Source organism: Mustela erminea, chromosome 16 (assembly GCF_009829155.1).
Source record: "Mustela erminea isolate mMusErm1 chromosome 16, mMusErm1.Pri, whole genome shotgun sequence".
In the NCBI taxonomy this organism is placed as follows: Eukaryota; Metazoa; Chordata; class Mammalia; order Carnivora; family Mustelidae; genus Mustela; species Mustela erminea.
Window position 1 is genome coordinate 1,202,193 of NC_045629.1, and position 19,089 is coordinate 1,221,281.

The 19,089-nt window shown below is 37.6% G+C and overlaps 1 protein-coding gene across 3 annotated transcripts in view; it reads left to right on the forward strand.

Annotated features, from left to right (window-relative positions):
• UBE2V2 (ubiquitin conjugating enzyme E2 V2) overlaps positions 1-19,089 on the forward strand; it is a 59,949-nt gene that overhangs the window by 27,213 nt on the left and 13,647 nt on the right. For 2 of the 3 annotated variants that reach the window (XM_032315629.1, XM_032315630.1), the window contains exon 2: positions 15,055-15,203. In XM_032315629.1, coding sequence (XP_032171520.1) covers positions 15,055-15,203 — 149 coding nt within the window. Of the gene's footprint in view, positions 1-11,091; positions 11,172-15,054; positions 15,204-19,089 lie in introns of those variants that run through there. The other variant, XM_032315628.1, reaches the window with a different exon arrangement.

Genomic DNA, 19,089 nt, shown 5'->3' on the forward strand with positions numbered 1-19,089 from the left:
CTATTGAGTATGATAGTCTCTGTGGATCTTTTGTATGGCCTTTGTGATGTTTAGGTATGTTCCCTCTATTCCTACATTATGGAGTGTTTTTTTTTTGTTTTTTGTTTTTTGGCTTTTTGTTTTTGGGTTTTTTTTTTTTTTTTTTTTTTTTTTTTTTTTGGTATCAAGAAAGGATGCTGTAGCGACTCCTGGGTGGCTCAGTTGGTTAAGTGGTTGCCTTCGGCTCAGATCATGATGCCAGGTTCCTCGGATCCAGTCCCACATCAGGCTCCTTGCTCAGCAAGATGCCTGCTTTGCCCTCTGCCTGCCCCTCCCCCTGCTTGTGCCAGCTCTCTGTCTGACAAAAAGATAAATAAAATCTTAAAAAAAAAGATGCTATATTTTGTCAAAAGCTTTTTCTGCATCCATTGAGAGGATTATATATTATCTTTTCTCTTAAAATGTAGTGTATCACATTGATTTGCAGATGTTGAACCACCCCTGCGGCCCTGGAATAAATCCTGCTCCTGGTGGTGGTGGTGAATAATCCTTTTGGTATACTGTTGGATCCTATTTACTAGTATCTTTTTTTTTTTTTAAGTGATTCTTCTTTTTTTTTTTTTAATTTTTAAAGATATTTTTTATTTATTTACAGAGATCACAAGTAGGCAGAGGGAGAGAGAGGAGGAAGCAGGTACCCTGCTGAGCAGAGAACCCCATCAGGGCTCAATTCTAGGACCCTAAGATCATGACCTGAGCCAAAGGCAGAGGGTTTTTGTTTTTGTTTTTTTGAGAGAGAGAGAGAGCAAGCGAGAGAGAGGGAGGAGGAAGTAGGCTCCCTTCCTAGCAGAGAGCCCGATGTGGGACTCGATCCCAGGACCCGAGATCATGACCTAAGCTGAAGGCAGAGGCTTAACCCACTGAGCCACCCAGGCAGCCCAAAAGGCAGAGGTTTAACACACTGAGCCACCCAGGTGCCCCCTATTCACTAGTATCTTGGTGAGAATTTTTACATCCCATGTTTATCAGGGTATTGGTCTGTAATTCTCCTTTTTGGGGGGGGTGTCTTTGTCTGGTTTTAGGATCAAGGTAGTGATGACTTCATACAATGAGTTTGTAAGTTTTCCTCACATTTCAATTTATTTGGACAGTTTTGGAAGAATAGGTATTAGGTCTTCTTTAAATGCTTGGTAGAATTCCCTGGGAAGCGATCTGGACTGGACTCTGGTTTGTTGGGAGATTTTGGATTATTGCTTCAATTTCTTTGCTGGTTATGTGTCTGTTCAGGTTTTTTTTTCCTTCCTGTTTCAGTTTTGTTAGTTTATATGTTTCTAGGGATGTATCCATTTCTTCCATATTACCTAATTTGTTGGCATATAGTTGCTCATGATGTTTTTACAATTTTATTTCTTTGGTGTTGGTTGTGATCTTTCTTTCATTTATGATTTTACTGATTTGGGTCCGTTTTCTTTATTTTTGTTTATTTTTTAAAAATTTTATTATTAACATATAATACATTATTTGTTTCAGGGGTACTTTCTCATTTTGGTAGGTCTGGCTGGGGTTTATCAATCTTGTTAATTTTTTCAAAGAAATACCTTCTAGTTTTGTTAATTTGTTTTACTGTTTTTTTTTTTTTTTAAATTTCTATATCATTGATTTCTGTTTCAATCTTCTCTTGCTGGATTTAGGCTTTATTTGATGTTTTTTTTCTTAGCATGTATCTGTTTGGGGGCCACCTCCGCGGTTAGTTTCAGATTACCTTTGTCACATTCACATTCTTTGTTTGATGAGGAAATCTTAATATCTAGGAAAAACTATTTCCTCTGTTTCTTTTTCTTTAAAAATTTTCTCCAGAGTCTTGCCTTTCAGATTTGCTAGAAGAATGTTAGAACTGTTTTGTCAGGTTCCAAGGGCAAGGCTGTTAGAATTTCAGCTTAAATTGGAAGTCTTTAGAGTAATTTGAGAACTTAATCTTTGGAATAAGTTTGTCATGTAGCACATTGCTTTTTTTTTTTTTTCCAGGTTTTTGATGTTTTTTTGTTTATGTTTTACAGTTTTTTTCTGCTGACATCTTACGTATTTTCACCCACTGTTCATCTTTATGGTGAATCTGGAGAGTTCTTCCTTTAGGAGACTTTCCTTGTCCCCCTTTTGGGATAAGTTGTCCTTTCTAAATGCTCCCAGACAGTTTTTCACATTGTATTATGCTGTCTCTCTTTCTCTCATAGACTATAAAGTTCTTGAAAGCAGGGTTTTAGTCCTCCTTGTCTCAACTTCCTAGTCTACGTAGTAATTGAATCTAGTAGTACTCAAATGATTTTTGAATGTAGGTGTGAATTAATACAGTAGTGAATGGATGACAAAATAGGGTCACCTGTTACTTTCCTGCCTTATGTGTGTCCTTCTGTGTTATGTTTTCGTGATGTTATTTGTTCCATTAAGGAAGATAATAATGTTAAAATCAAATATTTGTCTTAAATTACTGAAAAATTACGGAGTATTAGCAGAAAAGTTTTATAAATCTTTTTACTAATATATGATTTTAAGCACCATAAACCAGAAATTCTTGGACTTCAATTTTAATGCTTTCTTTACAGTACTTTTTCTCATGACAGATTACAGAAATTCTTTTTTTTAATATATATTTTATTAATTTATTTGATTGAGAGAGAGAAATCACAAACAGGCAGAGAGGCAAGCAGAGAGAGGGGGAAGCAGGCTCCCTGCTGAGCAGAGAGCCTGATGTGGGGCTTGATCTCAAGACCCTGAGATCATGACCTGAGCCTAAGGCAGAGGCTTAACCCACTGAGCCACCCAGGTGCCCCAAATTACAGAAATTCTTTATGGTATTTGTTTATATGACAAATTACAACAGTGAGTGATTTTTAGAAAATACGTATTTTAAGTTGTATACATTCTGTAATCTCCCTGCTTTTTTATTTTATTAAAATTTTATTTTACCTTTTTTGTGTGTGTTCCAAGATTCATTTTTTATGCACCAGACCCAGTGTTCCATGCTCTACATGTCCTACTTAATACCCACCATCAGGCTCATGTAACCCGCCCACTCCCATCCCCTATAAAAGCCTCAGTTTGTTTCTCAGAGTCTACAGTCTCTCATGGTTCACGTCCCCCTCTGATTTCCCCCAACTCACTTCTCCTCTCCATCTTCCTATGTTCTCTGTGTTATTCCTTATGCTTCACAAGTAAGTGAAACTATATGACAGTTGGCTCTCTGCTTGACTTATTTCACTCAGCATAATCTTCTTCAGTCATATCCATGTTGCTACAAAATTTGGGTAATCATCCTTTCTTATGGAGGCATAATATTTCATTGTATATATGGACCATATCTTCTTTATCCATTCGTCCGTTGAAGGGCATCTTGGTTCTTTCCTCAGTTTGGCGACCGTGACCGTTGCTGCTATAAACATTGGGGTACAGATACCCTTCTTTTCACTACATCTGTATCTTTGGGGTAAATATCTAGTGGTGCAATGGCAGGGTCATAGGGAAGCTCTATTTTAATTTCTTGAGGAATCTCCACACTGTTCTCCAAAGTGGCTGCACCAACTTGCATTCCCACCAACAGGGTTTCTCCACATCCCCTCCAACACATGTTGTTTCCTGTCTTGCTAATTTTGGCCCTTCTAACTGGTGTAAGGTGGTATCTCAATGTGGTTTTGATTTGAATCTCCCTGATGGGTAATGATGATGAACATTTTTTCCTGTGTCTTTTAGTCATTTATATGTCTTCTTTGGAGAATTGTCTGTTCATGTCTTCTGCCCATTTTTGGATGCGATTATCTGTATTGTGTGTTGAGTTTGAGGAGTACTTTATAGATCTTGGGTATCGGCCCTTTGTAGTGTCATTTGCGAATATCCTCTCCCATTTTGTGGGTTGCCTCTTTCTTTGTTGACTGCTTTCTTGACTGAGCACAAGTTTTTGATCTTGATGAAGTCCTAAAAGTTCTTTTTTGCTTTTGTTTCCTTTGCCTTTGGAGACATATCTTGGAAGAAGTTTCTGTGGCTGATGTCGAAGAGGTTACGGTCTATTTCTCCTCTAGCATTTTGATAGATTCCTGCATCACGTTGAGGTCTTTATCCATTTCAAGTTTATCTTGGTGTATGGTGTAAGAGAATGGTTGACTTTCATTCTTCTACACACAGCTGTCCTCTTCTCCCAGCACCATTTACTGAAGGGACTGTTTTCCACTAGATATTTTATTCTTGCTTTGTTGAAGATTATTTGACCATAGAGTGGAAGGTACATATCTGGACTCTCTACTTGGTTCCATTGTTCTGTGTGTCTGTTTTTGTGCCAGTACCATGCTGTCTTGGTGATCACAGCTTTGTAGTAAAGCTTGAAATCAGGCAATGTGGTGCTTCCAGTTTTGTTTTTCTTTTTCAGCATTTCCTTAGCAATTTGTGGTCCCTTCTGGTTCCATAAAAATTTTAGGATTGTTTGTTCCAGCTCTTTGCGTAATGCTGATAGAAATTATGATCAGGATGGCATTGAAAGTATAGATTGCTCTGCACAGTAAAGGAATTTTAACAATGTTTATTCTTTGATCCATGAGCATGGAATGCTTTTCCATCTTTTTGTGTCTTCACTTTCTTTCATGAGTATTCTGTAGTTCCTAGAGTACACATCCTTTAAACTCTTTGGTTAAGTTTATTCCCAGGTAGGTATAGTAAATGGAATCGATTCTCTCATTTCCCTTTCTTTATTTTCATTGTTAGTGTATAAGAAAGCAGCCAATTTCTGTATACTGATACTGTATCCTGCCACATTACTGAATTGCTCTGTGAGTTCTAGTAGTTTGGGAGTGGAGTTTTTTGGATTTTTCATATAAAGTATGTCATCTGTGAAGAGAGAGAGTTTGACTTCTTCTTTGCCAATTTGAATACCTTTTATTTCTTTTGTTTTCTGATTGCTGTTGCTAGGACTTCTAGTACTATGTTGAACAACAGTGGCGAGAGTAGGCATCCTTGTCATGTTCCTGTTATCAGTGGGAAGGCTGTCAGTTTTTCGTCATTAAAAATGATAACTTCTGTGGGTTTTTCATAGATTCTATGAAGTTGAGGAATGTTCCCTCTGTCCTTATACTTTGAATTGTTTTAATCAGGAATGGATGCTGTATTTTGTCACCTGCTTTTTTTCTGCATTGAGAGGACCATGTGGTTCTTTTATTGATTTGTTCTATCACGTTGATTGATTTGTGGATGTCGAACCACCCTTGCATCTCAGGGAAAACAACTACCTGGTCATGGTGGGTAATCTTTTTAATGTACTTTGGATCCTATTAGCTAGGATCTTGGTGAGAATCTTGGCATCCATATTCATCAGGGATATTGGTCTGAAATTCTCCTTTTTCATGTGGGGTCTTTGCCTGGTTTCGGGATCAGGGGAATGCTGGCTTCATAGAAAGAGTCTGGAAGTTTTCCTTCTCTATTTTTTGAAACAGCTTCAGGAGAGTAGGTATTATTTCCTTTTTGAATGTTAGGTAGAATTCTCCAGAGAATCCGTCAGGTCCTGACTCTTGTTTTTTTGGGAGGTTTTTGATCACTGCTTCAATTGGTCTGTTCAGGTTGTCAGTTTCTTCCTGATTCAGTTTTGGAAGTTTATAGATTTCTGGGAATGCATCCATTTCATCTAGATTGCTTAACTTATTGGCATATAACTGTTGATAGTAATTTCTGATGATTTTTTTCTATTTCCTTGGTGTTAATCGTGATTGCTCCCTTTTCATTCATAATTTTAGTAATTTGGGTCCTGTCTCTTTTCTTTTGGATTAGCTTGGCCAGTGGTTTATTGATCTCATTGATTCTTTGAAAGAATCTGCTTCTAGTTTTTTTTTTTGATATGTTCTGCTGTTTCTTTAGGTTCTATCTCATTGATCTCTGCTTTGATCTTGATTATTTCCCTTCTTGTGTGTGGGGTTGGCTTAATTTGTTTTTTGATTCTCAGTTCTTTAGGGTTTAAAGAGAGCTGATGTATTTGGGGTTTTTCAGTTTTTTTTGAGGGAGGCTTGGATGACTATGAATTTCCCCCTTAGGACCACCTTTGCTGTATCCTATAGGTTTTGGACTGATGTGTCTTCATTCTCCTTGGCTTATATGAATTGTTTTAAGTTGTTCTTTGATTTCCTGGTTGATCCAAACATTCTTGAGCAGGGTGGTCTTTAGCTTCCAAGTGTTTGAATTCCTTCCAAACTTTTTCTTGTGATTCAGTTCTTGTGGTTCAGTTTCAAAGCATTGTGGTCTGAGAATATGCGGGGAATAATCTCAGTCTTTCGGTATCTGTTGATTCCTGCTTTGTGACCCAGTATATACGGTCTGTTCTGGGGAAAGTGAGCTCAAGAAGAATGAGTATTCTGTTTTTTTAGGGTAGAATGTTCTTTATATATCTAAGAGGTTCATCTGGTTCAATATGTCATTCAGTGTTTTTGTTTCTTTATTGACTTTCTGCTTGGATGATATGTTACTGAGAGTGCTATGTTAAGATCTCCTACAATTAATGTATTCATATCAATATGACTATTTTGTTTATAAGGTTTTATTTATTTATTTGACAGACAAAGATCACAAGTAGGCAGAGAAGCAGGCAGAGAGAGAGGAGGAAGCAGGCTCCCTGATGCAGGGCTTGATCCCAGGACCCTGGGCAGAGGCTTTAACCCACTGAGCCACCCAGGCACCCCATGACTCTTTATTTTGATTAATGGTTGGCTTATATAGTTGTCTGCTCCCATATTGGGGGCATAAATATTTACAATTGTTAGATACTCTTGGTGGATAGACACTTTAAGAATGATATAGTATCCTTCTGTATCTCTGACTACAGTCTTAAGCTTAAAATCTAATTTATCTGATATGAGAATTGCTATCGCAGCTTTCTTTTGAGGCCCATTGGCATGAAAGATGGTTCTCCATCCCTCCACTTTCAGTCTGGATATATCTTTAGGTTCCAAATGTGTCTGTTATAGACAGCATATGGCCGGGTCCTGTCATTTTAACTAGTCTGCCACCCAATGCTGTTTTATGGGAGCATTTAGGCCGTTCATGTTGAGAGTAATTATTGAAATATAAGTTTTTATTGATATCATGTTGTCTGTGTAATCCTTGTTTCTATGATTGTCTCTGTAAATTTGTTTTATGGCACTTTTATAGAACACCCCTTAACATTTCTTGTAGTGCCAGCTGTGTGGTCACATACCTTTTTAAATTTTGCGGGTCTTGGAAGCTCTTTATCTCTCCATCCATTTTGAATGTCAGCCTTGCTGGATAAGGTATTCTTGGCTGCATGTTCTTCTCACTTAGTGCCCTGAATGTCTTGCCAGCCCTTTCTGGCTTGTCAGATTTCTTTGGAAGATCTGACGTTATTCTGTTGGTCCTTCCTCTGTATGTAAGGGATCTCTTCCCCCTAGCTGTCCTTAAGACCTCCTGTCTGAAATTATGATACGTGAATTTCACAGTTAAGTGTCTGGATTTCTTTCTAGATCATTGATCTTGGCGGGGTATCCTTTCTGCTTCTAGGTCACGAAACTTGTTCCATTCCCCAGATTGGGGAAATTTTCATCCAGAATTTATTCAGCTGTATCTTCTATTCTTCTTTCTTTCTCCACTCCCTCAGGGATCCCAATAATTCTGACGTTGCAATGTTTCATGGCATCATTTATTTCCCTAATTCTGTTTTCATGGCTTCTAAGCTGTTTGTTTCAGGGCTCCTGATCTTTCTTTTCTATCAGCTTGTCTTTTAGATCACTGATTCTGTCTTCTGCCTCAGTTAACCCAGCTGTTAGAGTATTTAGATTAGATTGGATCTCATTGATAGCATTTTAACTTCTGCCATATCGGCTCTTACTTCCACCCTTAGAGATTCTGTGTTGTCACTAATGGTCTTCTCCAACCTAGCCATTGCCTGGATAATTATTATCTTGAATTCCCTTTCCAACATACTGTTTATGTCCATATCCAATAGTTCTAATGGGGAGGGCACAGTCTCTGATTTTTTCCTCTGTTGGGTGTTCCTCCTCCTCGTCATTTTGGTGAGACGTTGTTGAGGGAATGTATAGCTGAATATATCAGCTACAATCGAGGCAGGGTACACCCTGGAAAGTTTTGGAGTAATCGGAAGTCCCCACCAGTAAAAAAGAGAGAGAGAGAGAGAAAAAAAAAAACAACACACAGCCAGAAAGAGCCCCCAAAGTAAGATCTATAAGGTACATAAACAAGAACAAACAAGACCAACGAAGTAAAGGACGAGAAAAAAAAGAAAATCCCAACCAAAATGAACTTCAAGAATAAGATTAATATAACCCAGAACAGAGTCAAATACACAGAAACACTGACAGGGGAATAAAATGGGAGTGTGGTTATAAATCTCGATGTGGGTGGGCGAGGAAGGTTATTTTGTTTTTCCTGGGTGTTTCTTGTTATCCTTGTTAAAGGACTCAACTTTCCAGAGATAAAGGGAGATTGAAACTGGTTTATATATATGGGTAGCATCGAATAGGAAAAAGGATTATTTTGAAGCTTATATCTGTATGTATATTAAAAAAAAGACAAAAAGAAATACAGTTATATGTATGAAAAAAGTTCAAGTTAGAGGCACATGGATTGCTCAGTGGGTTAAGGCTCTGCCTTCACTCAGGTCATGGTCTCAGGGTCCTGGGATTGAGCTCCGTATTGGGCTTTCTGCTTGGTGGGGTTCCTGCTTCCCCCCACTCCTCTGCTTGCCTCTCTGCCTGCTTGGGATGTTTGTTTGTCAAGTAAATAAATAAAATCTTAAAAAAAAAAGTTCAAGTTAAAAAGCTATTATGGAAATATTGTATTAAACCTCTAGTTGTAATGTTAAGTAGGTTAAAAAAATAAAAAAAAAAAACAAGAATTGTGAGAACGAGTTAAAAAAAAGTTTTATATGTGAAATATACAGGTTTGGAGACAAATATTGGGAGCTTAATATATTGTTTTCTCCCTCATGTTGGGGTTTTACAGTTTTATGGGGACCTTGTGGTGGTTGTCCTCTTGTTCTTTTGGCTTGTCTTCTGGGGTGGGGGGTCTCCCGTGTTGTTTTCCATCATCTTGCTTGGGTTGAGTCTCAACGGGCTGGGCTCTGTGGAAACTGGATTTTCAGGCTTTTGTTTTCTGGGGGTTTTTGTTCTTTGGTGGGTTTTTTGTGTCTTTTCAGAGGGTCAGAGCAAAGAATTTGTCTGCTCCCAGACCTCTGCCTCAGAGAGAAGCCTCAGACTGTTGCCCTCTGGGTGGTCCAGAACACACAGACTCCCTTTGCAATCTCCACTGAAAACCACAACCTCCCACAGGCATTATGCACCCCCAGCCACCATTCCAGTAGTCACCCAAGGCCCCTGCTTGTCTCTGCACCCCTGTGCAACTAAAACTGCAAGTGATACTGGTCCGTGGGTGCCTTTGCTGGAACTACTGTCTGGAGTCAAGGCTCATGCTGGGTGTGCTCAGACTCCATTGCCTCAGAGGTTGCAGAAGGCTGTGGGCAGAAGAACCCCAACTGGAGTTTGCACTGTGTTCTCTCAGGCGCAGGTGGATGTATAACAGCCCCTGTGGTGGTGCAAGCAGCTGAAAGTTGCGGGCTCAGGGACCATGGACTGGGGGGCCCTGCTGAACTCTCTCTGGCATGGGTGGTCTCTTGTGGTGACTGTCCTGGGACCGTGGGTTAGGCCCGTGCCCATGATCACCTGATTCCACCAGTTGCCCTTAAGGTCTTTTGCTCTTTTTGAGTGCTTTTAACTAGACTCCCAGTTAATCCTGGTCCCCAGTCACAGGACACTTTCGTATTGGTGTATTACTTTCCAGGGGGTCTCTTCGGGTGGCTCCCTCTCCACTGATGTCTTTTGCCTTCGTAGAGATCCAGAAGTGTATAATCTTACATCTCGGGCTGATTTCGTGGGTGTTCAGAGTGTTCTGGTGGATACTTAGCTTACTTTAGGGGACCAGTTGAAATAGGGTCTTCTACTTCTCTGCCATCTTGCCCCTCAGATCTATAATCTCCCTACTTTTTTTGTTTTTTTTAAGATTTTATATATTTAACAGAGAGAAAGATCACAAGTAGGCAGAGAGGTAGACAGAGAGAGAGAGGGGGAAGCAGGCTCCCCGCTGAGCAGAGAGCCCGATGTGGGGCTTGATCCCAGGACCCTGAGATCATGACCTGAGCCAAAGGCAGAGGCTTAACCCACTGAGCCACCCAGGCACCCCTATAATCTCCCTACTTTTAAAAAAATTTTTGAATTTTGGGATGCCTGGATGGCTCAGTTGGTGGAGCATGTGATTCTTGATATTGGGATGATGAGGTCAAGCCCCACATTGGGCATAGAGCTTACTTAAAAAAGTAAAAATGAATAAAATTTTCTGGATTTTGAAATACAGTATATAGTGATAGAGTGTTGTAACCGTGTTGGGAAATTTGAATATTAGATTTGACTCAGTTGTTAGTTTACCATGGTCTTAAATAAGTTACTTCATGTTTTGGTCTTTGTAAATGTGGATATAGCTGTCCATTATAGCCCAAAAGATTTCTTTTATATACAAATAAATGGCTGTATGAGAAAGTGATTTGAAAAATATAAAATGCTGTGTTTTTTTTCTTGGATAGGACTGTTTTGAGTATACCCAGTGTGTGACATATAGAATAATTTCTTTTAAGGGAATTCAGAATTGTATGTATTTTGTCAGAGTTTCTTCCACAGTTGATCAAGATGTGTCTCATCCCCATCAGATTTGCAGGGACTCTCGACAAGTTAGTAGTGGCTAGGGAAAAGAGTTCCATCTGGGACTAGTGGGTTCCATGAAGTCTCATTGGAGAATTAATGGCTAAGACCAACCCTGATTCAGTCACTCTCCATGTAATTAGATTGAATTTTATGAGATTACTCTTTCTGTTGGTTAAAAAGATGCCTAAATAGCGGCACTTTCATTTTCTAAGATTCAACTTAATAATTTAAGCTTTAATTTTCTTATCTAGTGAAATGGTGATATTTTATCAGTTTACAAGGTGAGATTTAGTGAAGTAATTCCTCCTGTAAAGTTTTTAGCAAATGTTTGTCTCATAGGAGGTGCTCAGTAAGTATGTTATTTTTAATCAGATCAGCTTGTTGGGGTTTGAGGAGAACTCAGAACTCCCACAATGGGGCAGGACCAGAGAACTAACGGCACAGGTGGGGACTCTTCATGAATTCTATCTTAACAGTGTATCTGCTCAGGCTTGTTGCAACCCACATGTCAGAACTCTGCAGGGGGACAGGTAAACAACCTGGTTGCTTCCCACAGCACTCATGCCCCAGCTACTCTCTTCCTTAACCTCATATACTGATACTCTAGGTAGTGTGATAGGGGAGGGACATGCATGCCCCAGCTCCTCTCTTCCTTAACCTCTGGGTACTCTGGGTAGTGGGGTCAGGGGAGGGGACCCATTGCCAACTTGAGTGTTCTTGAAGATCAGCTAAAGGATGGTTGAAAAGCACATAACACAGAAAAGATTTATTCCATTCCTACAGGTGTTCTCCTTTAATTTTTGAGTAGGTGGTCATTACTCTGGTCCAGTCTCCCAACCCCTGCCCCTCAAGCAAGCATTTTAAAATGGCATTTGATAATGTCTGTCACAGAAAGATGTTCATAAGTAGGGGGAAAAGGAAGTTACAGAACTATGAGTCATGTTCTCATTTTGGCAAAAAACATGGAAACCATATTTTGTATATGGAGAATAATCTGAAGAGAAGTATATTAAAATAGTAACCATAATTATTCCTTGAATTTTGGGGACTTTTGTACATCTTAGACTGTTTACCATCAGCTGCTGGAACTGGAATCCACACTGCCCTCTCTAAAACTATAATATCGCTTATCTTTTTTTTAGTGTTACTTTAGAACTTCCTTAATTTAGATGATTAGTTGCAAACTTGTATATGTGCTTTGTTACCATTTCTCATATGTTTGTGTGGACATATTGATAGATTTATTACTATTCAAGGTCTTACACTATTTTTGCTGTAATTTGGAAAAGGTAAAAATTTGTGCTTTTATTTTTGGTATCATGGGAATTAAAGGCAAATGATTTGGGATTTGATATCCTTCAGATTTAAAGGTGGAAGCATGTTTCCTAGGTTGTTTGCATTGTGAGTGTAGTTTTTGGTGTTACGGCTCAGAAGTGCAGGTTCATTGTGATGAAGGAGAGACTAGATTGATTAGTGGAGGAAGCCTGGAGATGGGTTTTGGACTTGGTTTGTCAACAAAAACATAGTTTAGTGACTTTAGGATAATCACCTAACATTTCTGGTGATAATTTTCTTTCCTCTAAAGTGTTTGGTTTTGGACTGGATGGTCTCTGGTGTTCTCCTGGACCAAATATTGACAGCATTTTAAAAGTTTCAGCTACAAAAGGATAGATTTATGGGTTATTTATTAACTGAACCCAGACTAAGGAGGTAAAATATTTAAAACTGTTAACAAAACAACACACACAGATATACAGGAAAAAGACAAGTAGAACTGTAGAAAAAGACTCCTAGATGGCAAGAGATCTAGAAGGTAGCTGTTTAAGATTTCAGTTTTCATGGAGTAATATGCCCATCTTGTGGCTTTGTTTTTTCCTTCATAGACATTGGTGGTTTGGTGAAATAAAGCCATTGCTCTAGTCCTGAATTTGAAAATATGGCTCAGTGTTTTTTGGTTTTTGTTTGTCTTACACTTTAAAAGTAAAATAGTCTAAGCTGCTACAACTTTTTAAATGTTAGTATTGTCAGTAATAGAGCTATCAGTTTTAGAACTATTTTCCCAGAAAGCTATATAAGGAAAGGGTGAAAAGTTTAGCAGTAACTAGGTTTAGCATTTTTATGGCACTTATGTAAAGAGAAACATTAATTTTACATTGTTTGCCTTGTTATTTTGGATGCTCATCAAGGTCACTTGATTGAATTGTTTATAACTAGGAGGAAACATTTGTAACAATTTATTATAATACAAATTTATAGTAATCCTTGGGGAATGACTTCATAAGGGCAAGGGTAATCAGGTTCATTTAGGATTATTTTAAAAACTCAGTAGCAATATATTGTGGAGATAATGACTATAGTTACAGGAAAGTAGCAATGGTAGGTGAATAGAAACTTACAGCTTAGGATAATATTTCTAGGGTCTACCCCACAGGGTTGTACAAAGAGCTTTTTTTCTCACATAGTTTCGATGGAGGTTAATTAAAGTTTTATGTAATTCTCTCTAAAAACAGATAACTGAAATGATCATCATAGTCAACATTGAGTTTAAGATGGATTGCCTTGTTTAGTTTTCACAGTGATTCTGTGGGTAGGAACTACTGTTATCTCACTTTTATAGATGAGAAAATAGGGCTGGGGTCACATATCAAGTGGTTAGCAGAACTGGACTTTGGCAGTCTGATTCTTGTATCTGTGCCAGGATATGCTGCCTGTGTAGTTTATACTGCTGTGCAGCTTGGTGGTTAAAAGTGGCTTTGGTCTAGAAATTGAGGATCTGTCTCTTATAGCTTGTATGACTTTGGGTAGGTCATTTAACTTCTTTATATCCCAGTTCCTACAATGGTAAAATGGGTGCTTTTAGGATTAAATGGGATGATTTAATTTTGCTTAAAGGTAGCATACAGTGTATGCTAAACAAGTGGTTATTGATAATCATAATAGTTGTAATAATGACTATTCTTGTTTCTTGTGATTTATGACAGCTCCATATTTTTGTGGCCCAAGATTTTCAAGCTTTTTTTTTTTTTTTTTTTTTTTAAATAAAGCACAGGACTGTGCTAGTATTCTATGGCTAGTGTTCTCTTAAGTTATAATATTTATTGCTTTTTCATTGTATGTCCAGAAGGATTAGTATGAATTAATAAGTGAAAGATGTTTTGGTTTTACCAAGAGAGACGTTACACAAATTGACAGTTAGCTTTAGAAGAGATGTCTCTAAAAAAAAAATAGATGTCACTTTTTTCTGCTTCATCGTTTTGTGTGTGTGCATCCATGAGAGGGAGTACACAAGAATATATGTGCAATCTCCAGAACCAGAGAGAGAGGCTTCTGGGGACATTTACCTAATTTTTTCAAGACTTATGTGGTGGGACTGGGGGATGTTTCAAGCTTGATGTTGTTGAGAACATGCCGAGACCACAAGATCTATCCTTTGGAGAGGCCAGGCCAATAATTTTAGGAAAGGTGTGGTCAGTTAGAAGAACCATGGTTGGATTCTAGGGATTGGAGTTCACAGTGATGGCAAAGACCAGGTTTACTGAGAATGAAAGAGAAAACTTGAAATGCTAGGGAATTCTAGGCAGAGGGGAAGACATCTGTGTTAAGATTTTAAAAATAGAGTAGGGGTGAGAAGGTCTTAAGAATGGGAGATGTGAGAAGGACTAGTGGATCATGAATAATTTGCTGGGTTGGGCCCAGAGGTGAAGGGTGGGTCCCAAGAAACTGTTACATTCATGAGGAGAGTTATTCTCAAATGGAGGAACTCTCCAAGTGATGATTAAGTGGCATTCTGACATGGGAGAGGTAAGACCCTGTTGTTTGGGGTGAGAATAGTAAAGGAGACTGACTGGGGAATGTGTGTGGTGCTGCTTCAGGGTTCTAGAAGAAAATAGTACTTTTAGTGCCATTTTTAAAGTAGGAACATAATTCCATTCTTTAAAAAGCATTAGAGAGTGTATGTTAATGGATTTGAGCTTTTATGAACGTTCTCGTCTTTGCCCATTTATTTGATGCAGTGTTCTAGGCTTGGGACAGAAATCTCAGTTATGGGAAAATACTTATTTTATAGTGATTTCCTTAGGATTGATTTATATCAGGATAACATTAATTAGGAATTTATATACATGATCTGTATTGCAGTTAATATTTGGTACAGTGTTTTCTCTTTAGTGTTTTCATTTTGACTAGTTTTTAAATTGAGCATTTTCTGGGGCAGAATGCTTCAAGGGAATTTGGTCTTAAAGATTAATTTGGAAAAAGTTTAATTTGAATATATGCAGCTGTTTTAATTATGGGCTTTTTACATTTACATTGACATTCTTTTGTATAGGAGTTAAAGTTCCTCGTAATTTTCGCTTGTTGGAAGAACTTGAAGAAGGACAAAAAGGAGTAGGCGATGGTACGGTTAGCTGGGGCCTTGAAGATGATGAAGATATGACACTTACAAGGTGGACAGGCATGATTATTGGGCCACCAAGGGTCAGTGCTATAAATTATATATATATTTTTATTACTTATTGTCATTTTAGAGTAAGAATTTTATTTTAAATTGATATTAAAATAATTATCACTTCTAACTGAAATAATTCCTCCCTTTTAATTTATTTGTATACATTTATTGATGCTTTCTGTGTATAGGATATAATGCTTGATTTTATGGAGGACTGGGGGGAAAAGATTGATATGGTCATTGCCCTCAAGGTGTTTGCAGTTTAGTGGAGGAGAAAAAATAAATACAAATGACAGATTCTAACTATGGCAGAGAAAGTTCACTACGGGACTTCAGAATATGTTTCTTCTAGCTGGAATAATTGAGGAAGGCTGAACAGTGGAGGAAGTTGCCTTTGGAATGAGCCTTAAAGGACTGACTGGTAGGATTTCAGAAGGTGGTGATGGGGCTGGAGAACATTCCAGATAGAGAGGAGAAAAGGTGAGGAAATGGAGGGGTATTTGGGAAGAGCAAACAGTGTATTTTGACGTAATATGTTACTAATCTGCTGTGTGTGTAACCAAGGGTTTCTAAATTGGTTTGTATTGAGTGCACACTGCTGTTTGCCCTTTTGACATTTGACTTGCCTTGTAAATGCTATAGGTATTAATTTCTTCATACAGTATATAGAAAAGTCTCTGATTTTTGTATATTTTCTTTTGTTGGCAGCAGGCCCATTGTGTTTTCTTCTTAGATCTTTCTCAAGGTTTTAAAGTTTTATTTTTACTGAAAATCTTTTCAGACTGGGAAATATTTTGTACATTGCATTCCTTACTCAAAGGTCCCATTTACTACACTCTTGGCAGTGAGTCTTTGAAATATGTAATATGTATTGTGTAATGTTTTGACTTGCTGGAAAGAACACTAATTTGAAGGGTTTTTTTGTTTGTTTGTTTGTTTGTTTTTTTTAGTCTTTGGTTTTATATACTAATGCCTACCTTATGGGAGCATTTCAACTGTTTTGCTGTTGGGTAGGGTTTAGATTTCCTCTTGATTATTACAAAAGAAAAATGGATCCAGGTAATCAACAGTGTTAACTTTAGTGAGTGAATTAATGTATGTCTTATATTTTCTGGTATTCCTTTGCAAAATTTGAGCACAATACTAACCTAACAAACTCTGACTTCCTTCTACTGCTTTGATTTTTTCGTGAGATATTTGAGGAAGGAAATGTAGTACTGATGGTTAAGGTTCTTGATTTATTTTATAACTTGGTATTTGTAATGAAAACCATGATTTTATTGCCTATGAACATGATTACCATGTTTGGTTTAAAAAAATTAATTTATCAGCATTCTTAATGAATAGTTTGAAGATTTGACAGTCTGAACTTGGTAGAATATAAATTTGAAATTATTTAGATTTAGTTTTTCTCCAGGCACTACCTCCAGAGAACTTTAAACGTTAGGAGTGTTTTGGAGCTTGTGTATGAGTTCCTCAGTGATTCTGTGGGCTGTCCCATAACATAAGCAAATATGGAAGAGCAACTCCCACTTGATCTCACACTTTTGGGGTCACCAGCAGGACTCCCTGGACTAGGTGTCTTTCCTGGTGTCACTAAACTGCAGGAAGCTCTTGTGTCCAGGCTGTGCCAGTGCATAGTGAAGGTTGCTCTGCTTGGGGAAGGAGATCTGGCTTGCTTGAAAAGGTCATGTAGACACAGTGCTGCCGGTGGCCATGCTAGACTTCTGTTCATTGGGCTTTTCCCTTTCTGGGGGTGGGGATCTTGGAGCCTGTTCTCACTAACAGGCAAGAGGGGAGCGCCTCATAAAGGCACAGCGTCTTTCTAGCCAGCCAGTGAGTTCTGCCCTGCATCACCCACCCTCTCTCCACTTAATCTCTCTCACTAAGGCATGTGGGACCCGGTGGGGTGAGAGCTTGTACACTTGTTCAGTTGCCTTTTAATAAAATCTGCAGGTGTTGATGTCTCATTTTAGTTGTTTTCTCTTTAGAAGGTGCCATGTTTAGAGCAGTTGGAGAATTAAATGGCTTACTTAGACAACAGGAAGGTGCCTGACTATAGTATATATTTAGTAAATATTAGTTCCTTTTTTACTTTATTTTACTATTTTATTAGATAACAGAAGGATAGGGCTGTTTTTTAAAATTTAGAAGTTATAAAATTAGCCCATGGTGTCCAAAGCTAAGGCAATGTTTACTCTAAGCATTGAATTAGACCAAAAGGCTTAGTTTTTTTAACTTAAAAAAAAAAAGTTGAGGTCTAATTTACATATAATGAAATGCACAAATCTTACCATGAATTTCCAAAAATATACCTGTTGCCTATACTCCAGATACAGAGCATTTCAATTACCTCTGCCTTTTCCCACCTCCACCCCAGGCACTACTTCCTGCACCTTGGAGCAGATTTGCAGGTTATAGAACTTTGTGTAAGTGGAATTATGTAGTTTGTATTTATTGGTCTGCTTTTTTTGACTTAGTATCTTAGAGATTCACGTGTTTGTTCCATATAGTAAGAGTGTGTTTCTTTTTATTATTGTGTAGTATTTTACTCTATGGATATATACAGTATTTATCAGTTGTGTTCATGGTATTTGGATTTTATCTACTTTGTGCTTATTAGAAATAAAACTGCTATGAGCATTCTTTTAAAAGTCTTTTGTGAACAATGTTTGTTTCCATTTTGGTGGGGTGGGTAAAATGCTTAGGAATGGAATTGCTACATCATAGGGTATGTATACACTACTTTCTCCATAAGAAAATGCCAGATTGTTTCCAAAATGGTTATACCATCCTCTACTCCCAGCAGAGTGTGAGTCTGGTTGTTTCCACATACAGTGAGTATTTCTAACATTGTAGAATTTATTGGGGGCTATTATTTTTTAATGCAAGTTTTATAGAGAGGCTAATGTATATCCAGATTGGAGAACCACAGACTGGATGATTTCCTTGAGGTCTCCCTGATTTTAGTCTTTCTATACATATCCAAAGCACTGGGCATGTTGTTAATGGATGTATGCTGTTAAACTGGGATGACTTTTATATAGGTGTTTCTTTCTAAAGTGTCAGAATATTTAATAATTATATGTACAAGATTGTTGCATACATTTTAAATTTTAAATTACAGTAGTTTAATATCCCAGATCTGACCTCCACTTGGGAATAGCTCTTACTTAAGGGAAAGGAAGCTGTGGATCAGTTTGGGTAAGTGAAATCTATAGATGGTTAGCTTAATTTTTTTTTCCAGGTTTATGCAGGAACCAACAGGTATTAAATTTGTCACTTTCATTTATTTTTACTTTACTATTATTGATTGTACATTAATAAGTTAACCAAGTGAGCGAAAGCCATAAGGATAAAGAGTTAATTATAGCATGAAAATAAGCCCAAATAATCTGCAAGGATTTTAGTTTGGTAGCTTTAAAATAGTTGTTTAATAATATAGTGATGTTCAACTTCTTGATTAAGAAATTATTTTAAAATGATACAGAGACATAAATTTTGCTGTTGTATCTCTGAAAATGGAATTTAATGAACCTCAAAGTTAATGAAGTAATAGAAATATAATGCATGAAATAATTATGTTTTATTACAGTAAGATGGTATAATATGCTGTTTTCCCTTTGGCTAGAAGTTTCTGATTGCTCTGTAAGTGGAGTAACCGTGTAAATTATTGTCCAGCCAGTCCCTTTTGAGAGTGAATAAGTGTTGTTAATAATTAATACTGGGACAGTGGGAATAGATAGAATTGTTCTGGACAAATGGGAACCTGTATCTATGTGTGACACAAGTCAGTAGTCCCTCCCCGTACAATATAAACTTTTTTTTAATTAAAGTCTGAATTTTGTTTTCATTTTAATTTGTTATAGGCATTGTTTGTGCTACAAAAAGCAACTTCTGTCTCTTGATTTAACT